Source organism: Pelodiscus sinensis, chromosome 5, assembly GCF_049634645.1.
Source record: "Pelodiscus sinensis isolate JC-2024 chromosome 5, ASM4963464v1, whole genome shotgun sequence".
Taxonomy (NCBI): Eukaryota; Metazoa; Chordata; order Testudines; family Trionychidae; genus Pelodiscus; species Pelodiscus sinensis.
The window spans coordinates 38837842-38856013 of record NC_134715.1 but is presented as its reverse complement, the minus strand read 5'-3'; the positions used below and the strand labels follow the sequence as shown (position 1 = coordinate 38856013).

Here is an 18172-nt window from a genome sequence, read left to right as displayed (position 1 = left end):
AAAAATCATATAAATACCTGATCAAAATTCTTCCTAGATCTGCAACACGAATTCTTCATAGCTAAAGAATAGTATTTCTTTTTCATCTTAAATATTTAAGATGCTTTCAATTAAGTGAAGGATATATAAATATAGATATTTAAAGTCTAGTTTAAATTTGTCTTCAATAAAATGATTAAGATAAATTTTTGAGAGGAAACTATAGGGTATTTAATACAGTGTGTTTGAGAATATATATTTGTTGTGTTAATGTTTGAAAGGAGTGTTTTTGTTCAGTATAGTGAAGATGCTCTTTTTGTTTTGAAGACCTCAATGCCATGCCAAGAACTACATTTGGAACTGAACTGTTTACAGAGCTACCAAGGAACACAATACATCAGAGAAATCCATATCAAACAGAACAATTGTGTTGTAAGAAAAATCTGAACAATGCAATATCAGGGTCTTGGGACTGTAAATTGTGTGCTGTTTTCTTGTTTTGCTGAGCTTGAGAAGGTAATGGGAATGCATCCGAAACAAATGAGTTTTTTCATAATGTTTTTCATGCTTCTCATCAATGACAACCTAATGAAAGTGGCAGATTGTCTGATATGGTTGGAAAATAAGTTTGCAGGATTTTTGTTGACACACAAAATGCCTTCCTTTTAGATGTTTAGAAAATATCACAGCTTTGTTTAATTTAGTCTTTCACTCTTAACTTTTGATGGAAATTTCAGAATTTTAGAACCTCTGTTCGTGTAATTCTAACTTTTTATGTGTAATTTTTTTTACAAAGGGAAATGGAGAGCATGAAGTTGGAGATGACTAGGAGAAATCAGCAAAAAGAAGGCTGTGAATGGACATGATTGTGATTTATAAAGACATTGATACAGAGGGGTTTAAGCACCAGGGAAAGACCTATTTAACCTAGGGTAATATTGATACAGGAACAAATGGGTATAAATTAGCAATGAGCAAATTCATGATGGAAACTGCGACCATCAGAGGAGTAAGGTTCTGAAACAGCTTCCCAATAGAAGTTATGGAGCAAGCAACATAATTAGTTTTGAGAGAGCTGGACAGATTTGAGTGGAATTGTACAACAGAGTGGTTCATGATGATGTGGCCTGGAGGTCCTTTCTGCTTTGTCTTACATTCCAAAAAGCTCATACTTCGAGGCTTCAGCTAGTCACCTGTAGTGATCAGGTTTGCCCCTCTCCCAACGTATTCTGGTGGGAGGGAGGGGCGGGCGGTTGCCTTCCTCTGAAGCACTAGAGAAGTCCATGGGTTGGTGATGGGACACTGTACAGGGTGAGCAGTATGCTGAGATGGCTGCCATTGTTCTCTCAGCTGAATGGTTCCTGCTTACATACTCAGGTCTCAATGGAGTCAGGAAAGAATTTCTCCCCAGGTCAGATTGGTAGTGCCCTTAGGGTTTTTTTCAAATTAATCTGCCTCTTGGAGTGCTGGTCACTTTCTGGAATTACCTGATCATATATAATTTAATCATTTTGCTGCCATTGGAGGAGCCTCTAGCACTGGTTACAATCTTTCCTGTTCACTGCCCTTGGCATATAATAAACTAGTCTAGTTTACTGTTGGCTGTAATACTTTGATCTAATTTTGATAGTTGGTTTTAGTGTGTGGGTAGTGTTGGTGTCCTGTGGTGTTAGGAGGTCAAATCAGATAATCTGGTGGTTCCTCTTTGCTTTAAACTCTAGACTTTTTTCAGCGGTTTTTCATAACAGTATTTATATATGATAAAGAGAGATGACATAGTCTGAGCTTCAATTTAAAATGCCTAAATTGCTGGAAGTATGGGGTTAAGATCCTGGCAGACAGCTGAGTCCATCATTCTTCAGAGGTCATTAATTTAAATATTCTGTAGTCTTTCATATGACACTAGGGGAAAAAAATGGGAAGGTGGTGGAGAGGGAATGATTATTTCTACTTTGTTTAGAGGAGACAGATGATATGACTCCTTAATTAAGAGTGAAGGTTTGTCTAATTTTGGCAAGAATATCCCTTCCTTGTTTTATAGCACTATGATGTGATGTACACGATCTGTGCTGATTTGGTGCCACCTTCGACTCCAAATACCTGTACCTTGTATCAGTGTGTATATTTAGGTCCAGTCCTAAATACCAAAAGAAGTGAAACTGCATTCCTAACCTAGACTACATTCTTTCTTCAGCAACGTCAACTGAATCGTTCACTAAACTCCAGTCAATAATATTTATGCAATCCAAATTAAGGTAATTGGGATTGCTTAGGTACCAAAGAAACCTAATATGGAATGTGGAACTTTTAATGAAAGTACTTGAGTTTTTAGTTTCAGATTCCAGGTTGAATTTGCAGATTGAACACAATTTGTAGACTGACTGTTTAGATCTGGAAGTCATGTTAAACATACATCCAAACCAGTGTTCCCTCTAAACTGCATGGCAGCACAGTTTCACAGGTGATTAATCAGTCCTGCCCAGTCAGTCAGCAAACTGCATGTAGCCCTGAGCCTTTAACAGGGCAGGGCTGATTAATCACCTGTGAAACTGTGCTGCTGTGCAGCTTAGAGGGAACACTGATCTAAACAATGCAATTTTTTCATAGTATCACTTCAGACATGTATTAGCTCTATGGAATAATGGCCAAAACCAGTTGAACTGGTTGCCACATGATTGCTTCCCCCCGAAGATAATTTGCAGTTTGATGACCACTTTTGATCTTAAAACTAAAGATTTTAAGGTAGATCAGCTGACTCTTAAGAATATGTGTGCAGGCTGTTATAGTAGATGGATGAGGTTACTGTGTCTCACTGGAATGGTGAAGTACAATTGTGCCCTACAATTTTTTGGGGACTCAGCAACTTAAATTGCTGTTTCTATGACTTCTAGAGTTTCTTCCAGAAAAGTGGTAATCAAGCATTGTTATGTTTGTTTAGGAAAAAAAACTGGATCTTTGGCAAATACACAGTTTGACATGGTCAAGACTAAAGTTTCAGATGACAGAGACTTGCTTTATGCTGCATGTAACATAAAAATACACACACAACACATTCTATCCATCTGCTACACTCTGGGAATAGGCAGGCTACTGAAACTCCCAAGAGTCTCAAGTTTTGACATATTTCCAAGTATAACATTCCAATATGTATAATGACTTCCTTTCCTACTCTTAAGAACAAACAGTGAAGAAGACAAAGGGACCACATGACATTAAAGAACTCTGATTCGTTGTACTACTGAAGAAGTTGGAAATTGATCTACATTAGTCTTCATTTGCAGAATCGTGTACTGTGGAATTTACAGGATTAAAAGGATAGTTAAATATATATTTGATAGTGTCTGCTTTCAATATTTTGAAGGCTGTTAAAGGAGATTAAAATGATCACACTATCAGCAGTAAATTGTATTTATTTTTAATATAGAAATTCTCCACATCATTATGCATTTGTTGCTAAGCATAACTTTTAATGCAAGTGAGTTATCTTCTTCTACAGTATATAACTATATTATTATTACAAATCTAAATAGCAACATTATTTTCAAATAATTGAGTAAAATATTAAAATGATATGCTTAGTTCTTGGGACTCAGTGTATTCAACTCCGCATATTAAAATTTTAATTTTCAGAGAGTAGTACTAGTGATTGTAATTGTTCTTACCTGCTTGGATCATTTCAAAAGAATACAATATAGTGTTTTTTAGTACTCATGTTGAAATTTTATTTTTCTTAGATACAGCAATCAGCACTTTAAAGAACAAGTTATTTAGGTAATACAGAGTAGGGAAGTACTGAAATCCTTATCCCAGTGTTTAGTAACTTTTAAAAAGGCAAATAGCTCACTATGGTTTAATAAGAAAGATAAATATGTAGTAATCCTGTTAGGTACTTTTTAGAGTCTACTTGTACTTTTACACACACATCACTATGTCCGATTCCTTAGGCCTCCAAAGACTTAAGCTCCAGAATAGCCAGAGTTTTTAAGATCTCATCTAGTCATAGGCCATGGATGGGGAACCTTTCTGGTCAGGGAAGCAAAAAAAAAAAAAAAAAAGACTTCCCTCACTTAGGCAACTTGAGGCACCAGAGTTTCCCTTGCACTCCAGCCCTGAAGGGGAGAGGAGCTGAGGCTCAAGGATTTGCACCAGACTAACTCTTCTGGGGGTTTGGGACTAGTGGGGGTTCAGAATGTGGGAGGGACCTGCCAGAGAGTTGGCAGGGGTGTGGGTGCACATTCTTGGCAGGAGCCAGGTGAAGGTGGGGAAATAGGGTCTCAGCAAGAGGCTGGGTTCAAGAGAAGGCCTGGGTGTGGGGTCTGGGCAGGAAGTAGAGTGCAAGAGAGCAGGGGATTGAGGCATTGATCATGTGCTTGTACGCACCACCCCCTGCTACAATGGGGGTGGAGCCTGCAAGTGAATGTTTCCCTGTACTATTGTTCACTTGCACTGTGGGGAAGGAGGCACAGCAGCATGCAGATGCTTTAGCACTGGCTCCACGCTGCTTTTCCCCACAGCAGGGAGCTGGTGCTTGTGCTCCAACCATACACGGGCACTAAGGCTCAGAGACTCATTGCAGGGCTGGAGCATCAGCACCGGCTTGCCCCCTACATGAATCAAGATAAGATGGGAGCTTGGGGTCATAAGTTCCCCACCCCTGTCATGGGTATAAAATTTTACCCAGTTATTCCTGAATGAGCTCAATAACTTCAGATTCTCTCTTTTTTTTTTTTTTTTTTCCCCCAAGAGCATTGCACTAGGACTAAATGTGTTTCATGCCCTGTGTGATCCCTAAATATTTTTCTGAGTTAGTGCTTTCTAGGATTCAGTACCCTATTTTGTAAGTATGACTTGCATTCCTTTTTTCTAGATGTCTAAATCTGCATCTAGGTGTATTAAAATGTATTTTCATTGAATGGGCCCAAGTTACCAACTGATTCACATCATGCTTGTATGACTGACAACATTCTTTTAATACTCCATTAGTCTTTGTCATTTGCCAATATTATCATGGTGATTTTATATTTACTTTCTGATAATTGATGATGATGACTAAGATTGGGTATGATTCTTATTAACATAGGAATCACTAGGAATTGACAATTTTTGAGAGCTGTCAGATGCCTATTTTTAATCTATTTCATATGTGCTCTGCCGATTATTCTGATTTTTTTTAGAGTTATTTTTTAATCAAAATGTGTGAATTCCATCAGTGAAATTATAAATTTCATTAAACAATTAAATTAGGTTTGTTTGCAATGTTGATTGGCATTGTATTCCTAACCTTTAATTCTTTAGCAAATGAACCCCATATCACGTATTCCACTATTTTTCCCAGAACTAATGTCAGGCTAGCTGTCTTATACACTGAAATCTCTGTACTCCTAGTGTTCTTATCCCAGGAAAATCTGTGGTATGGAGGAGGAAGTGGCTTTACATGCGGCTACTCCCCCTGCCCCTTATCTGGGGAAATGGCAGCATGTTCTCCTTTTCCCTGCTGCTCCCATTGTGTCTGGGGCCAGTGCCAGGGAGCGTGGCATTACATGTGTCTCCAGGAGCAGGGCAGTAAAAAAGTGCACTATCCCTCATTGCATCATGCCCAGGCCCTGCAGTGCATGTGTTTCTGAAAACGTTCATGCTAAACGAAAACGTGATATGCAGGGTCAATTTTCCCATTAAAAATAATGGAAAATGTGGGGATTGCGTTTCAGGTAGTAGTGACAGTCAATTTTTTGTTGGTGTTTGATCGTCAATGTCTACTTTAGATATCTAGCAACACAAGTTGCCGTGGTTTGTTAAAACACAAAGATAAACACGTGAGTGAGCGGAGGAGCAATGTGACCACATGTGTTCATCTGCTCATGCATATTACCACTGTTTTCAGCAACTTATACCACTGCACAAAGTAGTCCGTCATTTGATTATTTTCATGTTATTTTGGGGACGGTCATGTTGTTTGAAAAAGTTCCCCCCAAAAAATCGTGCTATTGCGAAAATGTGTTAAGTGGGCACGTGTTAAATGAGTAATTACTGTACTCATTTGTGTGAATCAGTGTGGCATAAGGGTCCTTATGCCTTGAAGAGTTTTGTTGTAGGTTAGGGAAGGGGGCGAGGAGAACAGATGTAAACAAACTAACCTAAATTAAAGTGTCTTTCTTGCTCAAAAAGAGGTGTAAAAGTGAACTAATAGAAAGTCCCCAAATTATGCAAGAGATGAATAACTATTCATTTTAGACTTCTGAGAGGTAGAAAAATTAATGTCAAAATCTGAAAATTAGGAAGGTATAAATAAAAGGGAAATTTGGGCAGAACTCTTTCGTACAAAGGATAATACATTAAAATTATTGTGTAGATGATTATAAAGCCAAAATTAGAGTAACTTTCAAATGCATTAGAGGTATTCCTAAAGCAGGAAGTGGAGTGAAGATGAACCAAAATGAAAGGACTGAGATGTTAAGAGTGCAGATCTGTTCTTCAGTGTTTCTGGTTATGTATTGTTAGTGTGCTTGGCATTGTCTGAGAGTCAGAATCCCTGTACCAGGGTCCAGTTCAGTTTTGTTTACTAATGCACATTCTCTTTTTGGTGGAATATGAAAAAAATATGCTTCTTTATATATTGTAGCACAGTACTCAGCTATTCATATTAGTTTAGATATTTATCACTGAATTTCAGATGTACTGTGTGTATAATGTAATACCTACATTATTTCTCTTGTTTCCCAAGCTTCCTGTCCAAAAGCCTTCTTTTTCCTGTGCAACATTGAATAATCAAAACCAGTATAAAACTAAACCTTAGAATTTTTCATTGACCTTTATCTTTCTTGTCTCTCAAATAGGTTTTCGAAAAATAAGTCTGGATGATCTCCGAAAGGCATATATAGTGAAAGATGTACAGCAGTATATTCTCCATCGCTTAGATCAAGAAGAAGCACTCAGACAACATCTCACAAAAGAAACTGCAGAAATGCTGAATCAGCTTCACATCAAAAGCAGTGGTTGTTTCCTCTATCTAGAACGTGTCCTAGATGGAGTTGTGGAAAATTTTATCATGCTAAGAGAGATCCGTGACATTCCTGGCACACTAAATGGCCTGTATCTTTGGCTGTGTCAGAGGCTTTTTGTAAGAAAACAATTTGCAAAGGTCCAGCCCATTCTGAATGTGATTCTTGCAGCTTGTAGGCCATTGACTACAACAGAACTGTATCATGCAGTATGGACCAAAAACATGACATTGACTGTAGAAGACTTTCAACGCAAACTAGATGTTCTGTCAAAAGTTCTTGTTGATGGGCTAGGAAATACTAAAATTTTGTTTCATTACAGTTTTGCAGAATGGCTGCTGGATGTAAAGCACTGTACACAGAAATATTTATGTAATGCAGCAGAGGGACATAGGATGTTAGCAATGAGTTACACCTGTCGAGCAAAGGAGTTGACACCATTAGAGGCCCAAGAATTTGCATTGCATCTAATTAATTCAAATTTGCATTTAGAGACTTCTGAGTTGGCTTTGTGGATGATATGGAATGGCACCCCTGTCAAAGACTCTTTGTCCACTTTAATCCCAAAAGAGCAGGAAGTACTACAGCTGCTAGTAAAAGCTGGTGCTCATGTCAATAGTGAAGATGATCGTACATCTTGTATTGTACGACAAGCTCTGGAAAGAGAAGATTCCATTCGGACCCTGTTAGATAATGGAGCTTCCATAAATCAGAGTGATTCAAATGGGAGAACATTGTTAGCTAATGCTGCGTATAGTGGCAATCTTGATGTTGTTAACTTACTTGTTTCTAGAGGAGCAGATTTAGAAATAGAAGATGCTCATGGGCAGACAGCACTTACTTTAGCTGCTCGACAAGGACATACCAAGGTTGTCAATTGTTTAATTGGATGTGGGGCTAATGTAAATCACACTGATCATGATGGCTGGACAGCACTACGATCTGCAGCTTGGGGTGGACACACTGAGGTGGTTTCTGCACTCCTTTATGCTGGAGTCAAAGTGGATTGTGCAGATGCTGACAGTCGAACAGCCTTGAGAGCAGCAGCATGGGGAGGACATGAAGATATAGTGCTGAATTTGCTACAGCATGGAGCTGAAGTCAACAAAGCTGATAATGAAGGTAGAACAGCTTTGATTGCAGCAGCATACATGGGACATAAAGAGATTGTGGAGCACCTCCTGGACCATGGTGCAGAGGTAAATCATGAGGATGTAGATGGAAGGACTGCTCTGTCTGTTGCTGCACTATGTGTACCTGCTAGTAAGGGGCATGCTTCAGTGGTTAGCCTTTTAATTGACCGTGGTGCTGAAGTAGATCATTGTGACAAAGATGGTATGACTCCACTTCTGGTAGCTGCCTATGAAGGACACGTGGATGTTGTTGACTTACTTCTAGAAGGAGGCGCTGATGTGGATCACACTGACAATAATGGTCGTACACCCCTTCTGGCAGCAGCTTCTATGGGGCATGCTTCAGTTGTAAATACTCTTTTGTTTTGGGGTGCTGCTGTGGATAGCATTGATAGTGAAGGTCGAACAGTTCTTAGTATAGCCTCTGCCCAAGGCAATGTTGAAGTAGTACGGACTCTGCTAGACAGAGGACTAGATGAAAATCATAGGGACGATGCAGGATGGACACCTTTGCACATGGCAGCTTTTGAAGGTCACAGATTGATATGTGAAGCCCTGATAGAACAAGGTGCTAGAACAAATGAAATTGATAATGATGGACGGATACCTTTCATACTGGCTGCACAAGAAGGTCACTATGATTGTGTACAGGTATTACTGGAAAATAAATCTAACATTGATCAGAGAGGCTACGATGGGAGAAATTCTCTTAGAGTTGCTGCTTTAGAAGGTCATAGAGATATAGTCGAACTACTTTTCAGCCATGGAGCAGATGTAAACTACAAAGATGCTGATGGCCGGCCAACCCTTTACATCTTGGCATTAGAAAACCAGCTTACAATGGCTGAATATTTTTTGGAAAATGGTGCAAATGTGGAGGCTAGTGATGCGGAAGGAAGGACTGCACTCCATGTTTCCTGCTGGCAGGGCCATTTGGAGATGGTGCAGTTACTGATAACATACCATGCAGATGTGAATGCTGCAGACAATGAAAAGCGGTCTGCTTTGCAGTCTGCTGCTTGGCAAGGCCATGTAAAAGTAGTTCGGCTTTTGATTGATCATGGAGCCTTAGTTGACCACACCTGTAATCAAGGTGCTACTGCACTGTGCATTGCAGCACAGGAAGGACACATCGATGTTGTGCAGATATTATTGGAGCATGGTGCTGATCCGAATCATGCAGATCAATTTGGACGTACTGCTATGCGTGTTGCAGCAAAAAATGGACATTCTCAGATTATTAAATTACTGGAAAAATATGGTGCATCTAGTCTAAATGGCTGCACTCCATCACCAGTCCACACAATGGAGCAAAAACCCTTGCAATCAGTCTCTTCAAAAATGCAGTCATTAACAATAAAATCAAATAGTTCAGGGAGCACTGGTGGAGGAGATATGCAGCCTACTATACGTGGTTTGTCTAATGGTCCTGCTCATGCTTTCAGTTCTCCTTCAGAATCTCCAGATTCTACAGTGGACCGTCAGAAGTCGTCTTTATCAAATAATTCTCTCAAAAGTTCCAAAAACTCTTCTCTGCGTACTACGTCATCTACAGCAACTGCTCAAACAGTGCCTATTGATAGCTTCCATAGTATGTCATTTACAGAACAAATACAGCAGCATTCACTGCCTCGTAGCAGAAGCAGGCAGTCAATTGTTTCTCCTTCTTCCACAATTCATTCCTTAACTCAGAATCATAATTCACCAAGTAGTGAATTTGAATGGAGCCAAGTAAAACCCAGTTTGAAATCAACTAAATCAAACAAAGGGGGGAAAACAGAAAACTCCAGCAAATCTGCTGTGAAAAAAATCAAGCAGACCAGCTCCTCCCAACCTAAAGTTTTGGAATATGAAATGACTCAGTTTGATAAACGAATACCGGTCGCCAAATCTGGGACCAGTGTGCCACCTAAATCAACGCCAGCAGAACCACAGTGCAAAATTTTGGTCCCCCCATCTCAGCAAGAAGTTTGTCGACCTCAGCAGCAGTTTCTAATTCACCAACAGAGTGGGGAACAGAAGAAGCGAAATGGAATAATGACAAACCCAAATTATCACCTTCAAAGCAATCAGGTTTTTCTTGGTAGGGTTTCTGTCCCACGTACAGGACAGGAGAGAGGACTTCAGGAAGTTTTGGAAGGCTATCCTCCTGCAGAGACCGAACTAAGCCTTAAGCAAGCCTTAAAACTTCAACTTGAGGGAACTGATCCAAGCTTCAACTACAAGAAGGAAACACCACTGTAGTAGGTAAACCACTTAATCCTATAGGACTTGTCTACATGGTACATTAGTGTACACCAGCTGAGGTGTAAGTTTTAGTGCTCATTGGTGGCACAGGCAGCAGGATATAAATAGAAACCAGCCAGATGCAGCTTGCGGGCCAGATCAAAGTGTTAGGCAGGCTGGATCCAGCCCTCAGGCCACATCTTGCCCAGGTCTGTGGTATAGTCACTTGATGACCTACTGTTCATGTAGATATTTCTGGCATACTTTATCCTTAATGCATGTTTATGTAGGTAGTCCAAAACAAAATATTACATCACCACAAACTAGGAAGCTTTTAATACACATCAGCAGAGTCCATATGGATAGTCAGCATGTGACATGCTGGTATTCTTTCATTCTCGCACCTTAGCTGGTACACAGTAATGCACCATATGGAAATCCCGTAAACCAGTGGTTCCCAACCTGTGGTCCACGGACAGCTGATGGTATGCAACGGTACTGCAGGGGGATCCAGGGGAAATTTGAAATGTTTAGATCAGGCCTATCATGGTGGGCTCATTCTATCCTTTCCTTTTCTTTGTCTCTTTTTCTTTTCTTTTCCTTTCCTTACTTTTTTTCTTTACTTTTTTTCCTTTTTTCTCCCCTGGGGAGGAGGATCCTTGAAATGTTAATAGATATGAAAAGGGGTCTGTAAGCTCAAAAAGGTTGGGAACCACTGCCGTGAACAAAATATGTGCATTTTAAATACATAAATTACAATAGTATTTTTACATTTTAATCAAAATTGTGAAGTGTCATATTTTTTCACATGTGCTTATTGGATTTCTGTGTTATAAAATGGTTTTCAAATCATGAGCATAAAATACCAATGATGGTGAGACATTCATGAATCTTGTAGCAACAGGGTTTTTTAGGGCTATCAATTGATATGAGTTAACGCTTGTGATTAATGCAGGGCAGGATGAATGCGTTATTTTTTTAATGTGTTAATCGCAAGCATTAATGCTGAGCTGCTCAGGAGTCCCTAGCTGATCCCAGGCTCCACTGCCCCTTTTGAAATGTGCCTAGGGGGCGTTTCAAAGGGGCAGCCTCCTCTCAGCTGTGTAGCAGTTGCCCCTTTGAAACACTGCCTGCACATGTTTCAAAGGGGCAGTGGAACCTGGGGTAAGCTGGAGACACCCCAGCTGATCCTGGGCTCCGTGTGGCATTTCTCCAGAATGTGGGGTCAGCTGTGCAGTGGCTTCACCTTTAAACGCCGCCTCTGGTGTTTCAAAGGGTCAGCTGGGAACTCCCCAGCTGACCCCAGGTTCTGCTGAAATGCCATGTGTAATGCCTTGTGCTTCCCCTTGGTAACGCTTCCCCAGTGCTTCAAAGGGGAAGCGCTGCATGGAGCCCGGGGTCAGCTGGGAACACCAGCTCATCCCGGGCTCCTTGCAGTGCTGCCCTGTTGAAACACCACAGCGGTGTTTCAAAGGGGGGAGACTCACGATTAATCGCAATTAAATTTTTTAATCCCAGGTTGCTTAGGAAGGTAGAGGTCATTTTCACTGTCTTATATGTCCCTTCGTACTTTTCCTAGGCTACAAGTTTAGTCCCTGAGGTTTATTTTAAAGGGAAGAAAGCAGCATACAAGATCCTAAACTGTTTCCCCAAATGAATGGTGCAACTCTAATGCTAACTAGTTAGACAACTTGATACCTCAAACGACATTCAAAAGCTTGTCTCTATATAAAACTTTAGTCTTTGCACAATGTAAATAAATTACCTACAATTATATAGCAAGAATAACTACCACCTTTTTTGTACTAAATGTTTTGAGGTAAAATCTTAGAATTCTAAGTAACGTGTAGGTGCTTTTCAAATTTTATCAGTTGTCAACTGGACTTTGGATTCTGTGTGTGCTGGTCATTTTTGAAAATGGGACTCCTACAGCACTTCTGTGTTTTTTAAAAATTTTACTCCTACTCCATATATTTCATAAGGTTAACATGCTGCATAATCAGTCTCTTTATTCCATTACCCTTTTAGAATATGAGCACTCTGAACACTGCCTTTAAACAAAAACTGAGTGAAATAAAATTCAAAATAACATGATGGAACTGTAGAAGCTGTTTCAAGGGGTCCACCAAAACAAAACTACTGTTCAGGAGCGTAGATTCAATCATTTAGTTTGCTAATTCTTTAAATTGTCTGACTTAAATAAATTTAATATATGAGAAAAGTTTGTGGAAATAACCCTATGTATGATTTTATAACTGTAGGTTGACTATTAATTTTGCTCTTTTTCCATTTAATGCTTGCCCCCACATACATAGTGTATAAAATGAAATGTCAAAGAGTAACTTTTGCATTCTTTCAAATCCTTTTTTTTTTTTTTTTTTAACAACTATATGTTTTAATTGTAAAATTTCGTATCTTTTCTGGGGAAAGCTTCATGATGCATCCTGAAAACTGCTTTTTTATTTTGATGTCTTCTCTATTTCTTTGTCAATTCACAATTTTTTAAAAAAAAATCCACTAACCAACAAAACCAAGACTGTATGTTTCTTGAAGTTCATCTCAGTTCCTGCCCTGAAAAATGTTTCACAGATTAATCTTTATTATTTTGAGTAAATTGCCTATGGAACATTTTGTTAGAAAATATTACTTCACCGTGGAGAATTTTATTACCAATTCCAAAGGACTTATAGTACTTGAGCTCCAAGTCTCACCACTTATTGCCAAAAAAGGCAATATTTTCCAACAGTTTCCCTAGGTATTGGGACAATATAATTGCCAAGATGGGTGGTGAATGCAAGAGTGTGTTTTTGCTTTTAAAGAAAATTTTTATTTCAAGACTCATATTTCTTAATATCTTTAGTTGGAAACTGTGTGTAGTCCGTTTATCTCTCTCTCTCTCTCTCTCTGTATAAAATATGAAATATTTCCAAATTTAACATTTTAATGTTGCACTTTTAGGCCAATTCCATGATGCTATGAACAGAAGAGTTTCTGCCTGGAATGGTTTAATCAGCTGGCTGGGATCAAAGCATCCAATGCTTGATAGTCCACCTAGAAAACTAAGAATGTGATTACTTCAGTACAGTTACCTTAATTACTGTAACGTGCCTACATTTTAAGGCTGCCTTCTCAATGTAACCCTCTGTGCTTCAGAAGTTTATTTTGTGTACTTTGTACATAATACACAGCACTTTTTCTTAATTGCAGAGTGTTTCCCTGACAACAGCTGAAAAATTGTAAGAGCAAGGATTTTTGATATTCTATTCCAGAAGGCTTGATAAATGTGCATGTGCCACAAAGAACTATGTATGGGAGGGCAGTGCTATTTGTATTTATTTTATTTTCCTGTGGCAAAAGAAACTAAACATACAGTTTACACCATATTTGCATTGCTGTATTGTATGGTCATTTTCCTGTGTAATTCAAAATTTCTCTAAAGAAAACAAAACTGGTAACAGTATTTGAACTGTGAACTTACAGTACATGTATGTTCTGTCTGTAAAACTACTCTGTTTAATGGTAGAGATGTGAGATTATAAGCATACACCATGTGTCTCTGGGATTTTTTTTTTTTTTTTGGTAATAAAGTCAAATTACTACAATTACAGCATGAAATCTGGATGTGCGGACTGGCTACCACGAAAATCGATAGGAGAGCTATGCATGTGTATCCAAGGGCAAAATTTAGTGCATACTAAATAGCCTAGTATGATAAAGAAAACTGGATTAATTTCAATATTAGGTGCTTGAGTACAATATGCTAATATTTAAGGTCTGATTCTGCTTTCACGTACACATTCATAAGAACTCAGGAATAAGTCCATTAAAGTAAGTTAATTCACTTGTGTGTAATATTTGTACAAGAAAGCAAAAACAGGTCCATCGTATGCAACAGTGTACAGCATGACATTTTCTCCATTCCCAACGGATGAAGATTCAGAACTCTTAACTGTACCTCTCATAAGTCATAAAACTGATTCACGCCTGAAAATATAAAGTATATCGCACCATTCTCTATTACATCATCTGACTATAAGAAATTATTACATATTTCCTCTAAAGACTTGAATCCAACTTTTTTTGTATTGATATTCAGTGCATTCCCTGAATAGTGTGATGTAAAGTTATGATGATCTATTCATTAGTTTTAATAAATGGCCCTTGGATGCATATACATTGTATATTCTTGGACGTGGAAGATTTTGATAGCTTACTACTAACATGAATAGTCATGAGAGCATAATTAAATTTGATTTTTTTTAAATTGGTGCACCTCTTATTAATTACACTATCAGATGTAAAAAAAAAAATCTTTCATGAGCATATGTGTAGTAAAATGTAATGTTAGAAGTTGACACCATAGCAATATTGATAATTCTGAAGTGAATGTTTCGAGTATTTAATTTCTTGTCCCTGTGGGATATTTATAAAATAAACACAATGGAACTCTTGCAGAATAGCCTTAAGAACGTTAATGGTTCAGGAAAGAGAGAGTACCAGAAAGTTTTAGTAAACTTGTTATGAACCTCAAGTATCGTGTATTTGCAGTACTGTGCAAGAACACAACTTTTTCTTTTTTTATTAGGTGTATGTTTTGTTCTGTAGAAAGATATCCCTGAGGACTTACATTTTTCGTACCTTGACTGTCATTGGGGTTTTATTTATTTAATTTTATTGTTTTTGTTACAAAATGCACATTGGGTCAGGGGGCAATGATATGGCCAATTTCACAATGGGCTACAGTTTCCAGACAGCTTCAGGTTTTTGTATGAGTAATATTTACAGTTGGTGGATAAACCCTACATATAAATCATTTGTTGAAAATTACTTTCAGATTCAAAATAGCAGTTCGTGCAGCTTTTCAATATTGAGTTGGAATAAAGCATGAACTATTCTGTTAAAATATCCACCTTGATAAAGGTTTGAGACATTCCACATTGCTTTTATATGTGATTTTAATATCACACCTTATGTGGTCTGTACTATGGTAAGAAAGTAAAACTAATATCCCTCGAAAGTTAGCAATTCACTGTGGACTTTTAAAATGTTGGGTGATATCCTGCTGTCTGTACAATCACACAAGTCAGTGGGCTTGCACACTTGTAACTCGAGTAGAATTTAGCCTGTGAAATCTTTCTCCTTTCTAGATCTTGTTCATAATTCACAATGAGACTAGTTCTATCTCCTCCTCATCACATTTCATGCAATCTCTCCAACAATCATCTACAAAAGTGATCACAAATTCATGATGGGAAAGCTAGAGAAAAGATTGTCTTCTGAATGAACATCAACACCAATAACATGAACTTACGGAGATAGTTTTCAAACACGAAAAGGTTGAAATTTTCAGGTCTAAAAAGATATTGAGGCACAGTGTCCTCCTTTTGTCCTCCTTGTGGACCAGTATTGAAAGTATTACCATCGATTTAAAAATAAAAGGCTGTTTCCCTCATCACTCTGCTATGCAAATGTGTGTTATGCTTAATATCCTCCATCTGATCTGTTCAGTTAACTTGGTTTGAAGATGGACTTTTTTTTCTTGGATGGAGTTGTATATAGCCTATAATGTACATTGAATGAATTTCACATTGTAAAATTATTTTATTTCTTGTATTATATTAAGCAAAAAACCTTATGTATATGAAAGTGCATAATAAATATATTTGCTTTTCAGCAGCTATCTGTTTTATTTTACAACCTCCTTTCTTGGGACGTTTCAAGAAAAAGTTCTTAAAAATTAGGAAAACTTGAGTAGCATTTTTCACACATCTAATAAAACTTAATAGATTAGAATGTGATTTAGAAAGATTGTAAGCATTTTAGGCCAGCACTTTCACTGATGAATGCCTGAAATTAGCTCTAAAGTCCATATTTCGACACGTTTGTGTCCTGTTAGTTCAAAATGCTGACTTCTCAGCATCTTCCAGTGACTTCAGATTTAATATTTTACACTCTTAAGAGGTCTTGAAACAATCAGGAATAAAGAAGTTTAATAAACTGTTCTGTTACTTGTCCTTTGAGATGTGTTGGCCATGTCCATTTTTGTTCAGGTGTGTATATGCCCCGTCCACCAGAGATTTTTTTTTTTCCATAAGTGATGCCTGTTGGGGTAAATGTGCATCCTTAGCAATTGTGTGCTGCTACATGATGCTATAAAGAGAGGAGACCCCTTGCATCACTCTTGGGCTACGTCTAAACTACGAACTTATTCCACAAGAGAAAATGCAAAGGGAGCGCACATTTGCATTTCCTCTCCCTTTCCTTTTTGCGCAAGAGCTGTTCTTCCTCATTTTGTGAGGAAGATCGGCTCTTGTGCAAAAGTGAGGTTTTGCGCAAAAAGGAGCCGTCTACGCGGTGCTTTTTTGCACAAAAACCTCTTGTGCAAAAAGGAAAAGAGGAAATGCAAATGAGAGCATGACAAATGCAGATGAACGCTCCATTTGCATTTCCTCTTGCGGAAGAGGCTCATAGTTTAGACGTAGCCCAAGAGTGGATATGTGTAATACATCTCAACATTCACAGAACACATCCATATCACTTTAGGTGACTCACAGGCAGTTAGATCTGGTGGTGTGTCTGGAAATCTACCTGAACAATGATTATGCTATGTGCTTGTGCAGCCACTCAAGGAGAGAGTCACATGCTGTGCAGATGATTAGCGGAGGGCCCACAGTTAGGTTTTTTGTTTCTACTGGTGATGCACATCTGCCCATGCCACCGTGCACATAAAATTTCCACACATGAATGGAAAAGATTAGAGGTAATATTGCTATAGATCCAAACTTGGCAAAGTGCTTTGAATATCCAAGGTATGGAGTCTTTCTTCAAGCTTATGAGAACAGTGAAAGGAAAGAATGTTAAGTATATGGTTTGATTGAGTTGGAATTGCAAATCTAGTTATGAATTTCAAATGAAGAAACATGTTGGATAGAGGCCAGGACTGGTAAACGCTCCCCTGCTTTCATCTTACACTTTCACCTTACAGAGAACAATGTCCATATCATCAAGTAAGTATACCTAGTAGATTGTCTTCTTTCGGCTCTGAAATATTTTACACATTTGCAGAACACTATGTCTCTTGAGGAATTAACTAGGGTGCACCATGAGACAGATGGATTAGAGTGTAACACGTTCCTGGCAGATATTGTGGTAATCTTGAGACTGTGTCAAAAGAGCCATGGCAGAGAGAGTCGGCAGAGAGAGTCAGCAGACTGGAGAGCTAATGATAGTGAGGTTAAACCAGTGCTTGAGGCCGTTATTCCGAAATAACTTTGCTGTATAGACATAGCCTAAGGCTATATCTACACTACGAGCCTCTTGAGGAAGAGCAAATGCAAATTGAGCGCTCATTTGCATTTCCTCTTCCTTTCCCTTTTGCGCAAAACCCCCCTTTTGTGCAGGAGTAGTTCCTCATTTTTTGAACATTAGGACTTTTGCAGGTACATAGATCAACATATCCAATGGGTAAAGAAGTACGCAGACTTCAACCACCCTTCCATTTTTGAGTCTGTCATGTGGAACTGTATGTATTCAGGATACCACGTGCCGCAATAACTTGAGGCCATTTTTTATTGTTGCAAGTGGATGGACTACAAGATCTATGGAAACATAACATTTGACTAGAATCTCACTTGCAGTAGGAATGTTCTCACCATTGTAAAGTCCAGGGTTATGCCTACAAATTCTGTTCTTTGATATGGGAAGAAGTGTGACTTTGTTCTCATTGATCAACAGACAGAACGTTGAAGAGGGAACAGATCCAGAATAGACTACTTCCACTTGGAGCTTGGATCGACTTTCTACCAGTTTCTTGCCCAGGTAAGGAAATAGTTGCAC

General features: G+C 38.5%; 1 protein-coding gene across 4 annotated transcripts in view; it reads left to right on the top strand.

Moving 5' to 3' along the window:
- ANKRD50 (ankyrin repeat domain containing 50) overlaps positions 1-16012 on the top strand; it is a 53926-nt gene extending 37914 nt beyond the window's left edge. For 3 of the 4 annotated variants that reach the window (XM_075929862.1, XM_075929864.1, XM_075929865.1), the window contains 2 exons: positions 6813-10357; positions 13295-16012. In XM_075929862.1, coding sequence (XP_075785977.1) covers positions 6813-10354 — 3542 coding nt within the window. In that variant the 3' untranslated portion in view covers positions 10355-10357; positions 13295-16012. The remainder of the gene's footprint in view (positions 1-6812; positions 10358-13294) is intronic. The other variant, XM_075929863.1, reaches the window with a different exon arrangement.
- Positions 16013-18172: the final 2160 nt, after the last annotated feature.